This window comes from Opisthorchis viverrini (assembly GCF_000715545.1).
Source record: "Opisthorchis viverrini unplaced genomic scaffold opera_v5_99, whole genome shotgun sequence".
NCBI lineage: Eukaryota > Metazoa > Platyhelminthes > Trematoda > Opisthorchiida > Opisthorchiidae > Opisthorchis > Opisthorchis viverrini.
The window spans coordinates 858,550-865,343 of NW_008751754.1; the positions used below are offsets into that span (position 1 = coordinate 858,550).

At 48.6% G+C, this 6,794-nt stretch overlaps 1 protein-coding gene across 1 annotated transcript; it reads left to right on the forward strand.

Moving 5' to 3' along the window:
• Positions 1–421: 421 nt before the first annotated feature.
• Positions 422–5,369, forward strand: T265_05287 (hypothetical protein; the record flags this gene model as incomplete). Its single annotated transcript, XM_009170262.1, has 4 exons — positions 422–552; positions 1,751–1,987; positions 3,409–3,474; positions 5,240–5,369. The coding sequence occupies 4 exons, from the start codon at positions 422–424 to the stop codon at positions 5,367–5,369; spliced, it is 564 nt and encodes a 187-aa protein (XP_009168526.1).
• Between the last annotated feature and the right edge of the window lie 1,425 nt (positions 5,370–6,794).

The following is a 6,794-nucleotide window of genomic DNA, read 5'->3' on the forward strand; positions in this document are numbered from 1 at the left end:
AGGGGACCTAATTCTTACTTATTCTCTGTTTGAACAAAGCTTAGCAAACAGGTTTTTTACCGTTGACCCAGCAAACACCCGGCGGGGACATAGTAAGAAAATTTTCAAGCTCAGGGCACACACATTCATCAAACAAAACTTTTTCATTTCGGGTAGTAGCTGCGTGGAATGACCTTCCTCTGACGGTTGTACACGCTACTTCTGGAACCCAATTTAAACCACTATTAGACATTTATTTATGCGAATCCTCGAGCTGGCAAGCCTACTGTCCCGCGCTGAGAACATAAAGAGCAGTGCTACACCCTTTTGTCACTTGTGCCTTTCAGGTGAACGACAGCCACTGACCGACAAGAACAAAAGCGACCCGAGAAACTTGGGCAAAAGCCTCGATCCTGTGTATCAATCCGTGGATCCGTGAATTATGACCAATCACATAAGGGGTCAGCTTATTGGCCGTTGCTATGTCCAACGATGTGCCGTAGAGGAATTTGGGTATCAAATCTGCCCAACACTGACAAAGCTACAAATCTGTGGATTAGGCTCCCGCTGTCAGTGATTTCATCAATCGGTACTACATATTCGTCTTGGAAACGTATCTTCAGACCTCAGCAAATTATTCTTGACGCAACAGGTTTTTTCCATAGCATTCTTACTTCACGAACCTCCCACACTACCCCTACACAGTGACTAACTAGTGAAACGTCCAGAAAGACGAAGCACATTACCTTTACTTCCAACTATCCTTCGATCCGGCCAATCGGTTATTTCTCGTTACAATTCTGGATTCATGTTATCAGTCGACGGGTCGTACTGTGTCGAGTTGTTCTTGAGGGAACGTACCTTAGAAGCCCGTAGGAGAGTTCTACGATAACACCTGAATACAGCTATCGGTTAGAGGACTCGAACCCTTCTCCCCAACGCAGTAAAGCAAACGTCATTCGACTGCTGGCGCAGATCGAATGAACTGCAAACTGCTCGTGTGATGCTCACCGAATCACTTGAGCGCCTTGTTTCACAGAGTATCGGCTGCGCAAAACAACACGTAATAAATATAAGAAGGGTGGGATTTTGGGGGCTGGGCTGGTTTCTGTGTAGACCGTAAGGCGGATTGTCCTCTGGTAGTTGGTTTGAGCTGGCGCATGTGGTCTCGCAGATAGTCAGCGTAGTTGCCAGAGTTGGAAACCAACGGAGTTTCGGGGACGACCAACTCACCAGGTGGTCGGAGTCAGCATCCGTAAAACAACCGTATGGCAGACATATTGGCTTTTCATCGTTTTTCAGAACTTCACAAGGACTAACAAAGGGCTGTTGCCCGCTCCTTGCGCTGAACTGAACTGTCCGCCAGTTACTGGATCGTAAGGTGTTGTCCCGACGTGCTTTCGTCATAGCGTGGCCAGTAAGTTGTCAGAACTCAAAAGGGACCTCGATCTGCATTAACTACAGCGAAGTAACCGAACTGAGTAGCCCACTTTTCAAGAAAAGTGGGTAGTCGTTTTTCATGTGCAACCAAGTATTGACATTGCTTCTGGCTATCCAGAAAACAGGTCGATGCAGGTAACAGATATATGACGTTCTTGGGTCGTAATGTGCTGAGGGAACTACCTGCATTGGGTAGGGAGGAATTGCCGAGGGCACTCTTGATATTCCGGTGTACTCCTACTCGTTGGCAGTGATGGCACGCACGAGTGCACTCGCGAACTTAGGATCGTAGAAAACGTGCGGTTACTATTCTGACGTGTTTGTTCCTAAGTGAGCCGGAACATGCTGCAGATTTTATACTAGACCTTGGATTCGAGGATGAACCAAAGGCCGATGTTCCCCCCGTAAAGCTTCGCAAACAACGCTTCGTAAAAAAAGTCGCATCCTTTCGGTGCCTAACTGTCATACCACCAGAGGGAAGCACGAGGACCGGGATACTGCCAGGTTCCCCAAGCCTAGACAAGAGAAGTCGGGATGCAGAGGTTGGATTCGAACCACGGACCTTCCGGTCAGTAAATTCGCGCTCTAACCACTGAGCTATATCGCCCCCTCGCACCAGGTTAGCGTTTCGCTGTCGGGTAGTGGAAATTAAGCTGCCTGGCGAGACCTTAAGTTTCGCAGGTGTTTGATCTCTGGATCACTTACCTGTGCTTCAGCAATAGCGTGTTGGTTAGCCGAGTCTGAACACATGCGCTCGTGACAGGGCGTTAGACGCAGTGCTTTCTTGACTCGAGATTTTTCGTCATGCTGTCGATGATGATGATGCTGTGTATCGGTAGTGAATTGTTGAGCGCAAACGAGATGACCGAGCTCTATAGAATACTTGTCAGACCGTACCCTGAGAGCAGGGGTTGGTGATCGGTAAATACTGTAAATGTCCAACCTCCTAACATGTTGAGTATCATTCCTCTAAGTAGACAGCAAGCTGCTGCGGATGAAAACGTCAGTGCAACTCCATTGGCACCAAACATATGGAGTAAAAAGCTAGAGACTGCCACTCCCTTCAACGTATTGCTGTAGAGTGGTAAGACGGCCACTAGGCATCCGTCATTGGCTGAGCTGTTGCCGGGACATGGTGTGTGACATAGATAGACTTCTTGAATTCGTCACATTCTTGGTGAGCGTTGCCAACAAGGATGAAGTTCTTCGTGGTTCTCCGGAGCAAACCGGTGAGGGGCTGCATAAGGCGTGCACAGTTGGGTATAACACTGGTTTTCAAGACGGTCGAGTCGATGTAATTGTCTAAAGGAAGCTGGTTCTGGATAATCCAGAGTGGTTCGAATCTTTTCAGATAATTGCTCGATACCGGTGGTGGTATGCGGTGGCCCAACAACGATACGTGCGCGGAAACAGGGATGATTGGCATGTTCTCCTGAAAAAGTGCGGGGAACACTCAGCTGCATACATGTCTTTGGAATGGATCAACATAATTAGGAAAGAGCTATACGCAAAATGGCAAAACACCTACAACTAAAAGGCCCCCAGACCGAGATTCACTGCTGGTGAGCGTTGGCCATAGTTTGCAATTGGGGTGTCTTTGGAAGTCCGAAAGCCAGATTTCGGTGGCGTTTGTTTTTCAGCCCCTAAGGGTGACATGGCACTCAACTGCGCTGCAGTGTACATCAGGAGGCGAAGAAAGGGAGAACCGTCATGTTCAACGTGTAACCGGGTCGTATTTCACCGGATATGCTGGTTGGCAACCACTCAATTTTTCTGAGGTGCTGGACCGCACTAAGAACACAGCGAGTGGTATCGTGTGGCACTTGCTAGAGCGCTTGTAGCACTAAAAACAACTGTTGGGGCAAGGTTAATGGGTGCGCTATCCGTTGAACGATATTCCATATGATGGTGTCGTGCGTGTGCCTCCTAGCCTTGTGTTTTTGCCAGTTTGTTCTCCACTTTGCTATTTCCTTGGGACTTTTTTTATAGGTCTCTAATTATAATTCATTTAATGCATCGAATTCTGTGTCTTCGGCAGAAATTTCGGGGCATGTAGTGGCGAATGGGGCTGTGACATGCGTAATATGTGCTGCCGACATGCTCTCCACTGTGCAGTCTGCAGAACTGGCAGCGCTTGTCCGTTGATAGTGGCTAACATCTGTCGTACGTAGAGGTCTTAGCCAATTTTCTTGTATTAGTACATCACTGAAGTTATCAGCTATATTTATCGGTTGGCCTACCCGAGATGCCTCCACTCTCCAGCGTAGAAAAGCTAGAGGACATGGCTCTATCCAGGACCAAACGAGGTCGCACAGAGCAGGGACACAATAATACCAGTGTTGACATTGATGCCTCACTTCTGTACAATCAAAAGACCTTAAATTGAAAATAAGATGCGAATGTGTAAGGGACAGACCTGATGCAGGCTTATTGCGAGCATTCTGCGGTGCCTACAACTCATTCTGGAAAGAAACTGAGCACGAACGACACTGACATCGATTAGCTGTTATATATTGCAACGTCTCCAGTCAAGTGCGGGATGTCATGGGGGCTCCATTCTGGAAGGTGGACCTCACCAACAGCAGCTGAACTCTTCGTAATCTCTTTCATGCTGCAAAGTGTTCCAGTGTGGATGACTCATTGCACATGTCTACACCGAGGATTGGGATTCCGCAAGGATCACTATTGAATCAATTACTGTTTCTACTTTGCGTCAGCAATCTATCCGGTGAGAAGTGAATATCACTCCTCGGCACACAGAAGAGTATCTTCAGCGTGATCTCGACAAAGTGTCAAAGTGACCTCGGGCCTCTAAATCGATGCTAAGAAATGCGCGACGGTCGCCATAGCCAGCTGGTCCGCAGGACATTCATTGCATTTTATGCTGGACAACCAGTAGCTTGTAGCCACGATTGTGACGGAAGATCTAGAAATCGTTATATCCCAGAATATAGAAGTGCAGAAGCAGTGCTACCAAGCAGCGAACCATGCATATAGAGCGTTCTTTGCGCTCTGAGCGGTACTGAACACGCGCAACTGGGCTCTTTATTCCTCTCTATTGTGCGTACTCACCACCTCAATCGAATGATGCATGAATGCCTGAGGCCCATACTCAAAGAAAGACATTAAGACCCGTAAAGACGTCCAGCGGCTTACGAAGAGGATGGTGTGTGTGTGTTTGGGGGTGGTTGTAGGGTCTGTCTAATAAGGATTGATAAAGGCCTTATGGACATAGAAGGGAGGCAGTGAAGGGGGCTTTGAAGCTCATTCACTGGCCTTTATGACAGGGTTCTGATATAAGCATATTCCGACTCAGAGCGAGTGAGGTGCCCAGATGCAACCCGTTTACCCTATTCAAACGAAGAGTGAGATTAGAACTGCGTAAGGGCTTAATCAGCATTTGGCTTGGGAAATCGGAATAGGTTACAATAGGAACTCAGTTGAAGCTGGTATGAACGCAAACTGCGAAAGGTTAGCCTCTGATATGATCTAGGACTGGTGCGCGCATACTAGACTCCTTAGAAATATACGCCAGTAGGGGGTTTCTTCACACCCTTTTCTGTCGAAAATTTATGGCGAAGAGTGTAAATGCCATTTTACTCTGGTATGCTTAGTTATATACGATTCAACTGTCACTCCGAATAGTCCTGAGTAAACAGTCTGCCTTTCTGATGACTTGCATGGCCGATTTGCCGCCCGTGTTTTTCTTCTCACATCGAGTTCAAGTCCACCAACCGTAAGGCAGTCATGGGCTCAATTAGACCATGTGGCCACTAATAATCAATTGAGAGCCACAATTAAAGATAACCGTCCCTTCTAGTGTACGCATCTCGACCCCAACTATACCGTTGTGTGAACCCGGCTGTCACTCTGCTTCCCATCCGCGTTACGCGTGCCCAAACATGGCAAGTAGCTCGAGTATCGAGCTGATCTGGCTCAGAAGCTACTGAAAACGCAAAGTCCTGCGGATGATGGAGCGTGCGTAGAGGTTGAGTGAAGACGAATTTAAAAAAGCTATGCTCTCAGCTTTCAGAATTGTTTGTCTAACTATCCGACCCGACTAAGGGAACAGTGAGTATTGTCAGCATCGTCACGAAGAGACTGGACCTTACCGTGGTGTGGCGGTTTGTGTACCTCAGAGACCCATTAAGCTATACTGGGGGTTGTCCGCGCGACACTCACAGAGTCTCTCATACCAGGTTGGTCAATGGTTAGAGGTCTGACGAACACAGTCTCCTGGCCCTCCAGGTTGGGGGTTGGGACATGTATGGCAACTTGTTCCGTAGAAAAGGTAATGCGTTTGCATTTCCCCGCCAAACACCGCTGCCTTGCGGTTAGGTTTTTGAATCAAAGGCTTTGGTTGAGGACCCTAATCGTCCTCCTGTCTAGGTGTGGGCGCCCTGGCAGTATCCCAGCCCTCGTACGACCATGACCTACACAACTAACAATATTCTCATGCCACATCGGCCGTCGCGTGGTGCCATTAGCCGGGTCGCCTTACTTGCTGCATACAGCAGGGCGGGTAAGCGAAAACATGCTACTGATGACGCCTTCCTTCTTTCACTTTCACGTTTTCCGTCTTCCGCCCTCCCCGCCCAAATTTGAATACTTTCTCCGCAGGTACCAGCTCTAGGACTGACCGTTTTGCTCGCCCTGCATCACACTCAGCTGCAGCTTCTGCACGTCCGAGTTCAGTTACAACTCTAAACACTTCGAAGTCTGTTTTCAAACCCCGAAAGCCTGTCTACTTAGCCACCTTCAATGTTCGCACACTGAAGGAAGCAGGTCAACAGGTGGCTCTTGCGCGTACGCTGGATTCCCTCTGTATTGATGTATGTTGTCTGTCAGAAACAAGGACGCAGGACGCAAGCACTGTAATCGAACTGACTGCCCCCTCACTCTCTTCCAGGTTCCGACTGCGCATCTCTGGCGATGCAGAGGCCGCTGCAGCTGGATATGCTGGGGTGGATATTGTATTGAGCGAACGAGCGGAAGCGTCTCTGCTTGATTGGATACCCGTTCACAGTCGCCTCTGTGCGGTTCGTTTGGCAACATCGGTGAGAGAACCTAGAGGAAGTGAAGTTCATCGCACCTTGTTTGTTGTTTCTGCTTACGCCCCAACTGACTGTAGCTCTGAATCCGCCAAGGACAGTTCCTATGACGCTCTAGGTGCCCTTCTACAGCAGGCTAAAAGCTCAGATATCGTTGTGGTTGCTGGTGATATGAACGCCCAGGTAGGTAGACTAAGCGCTGCTGAGACCCGATTGGGTGGTCGTCTTGGTTTGGACACGAAACGCACGGACAACGGAGACCGGTTACTTCAGATGTGTGCCGATCACAGGCTGTTCCTTTGCAGTACGAATTTCCGGAACAGC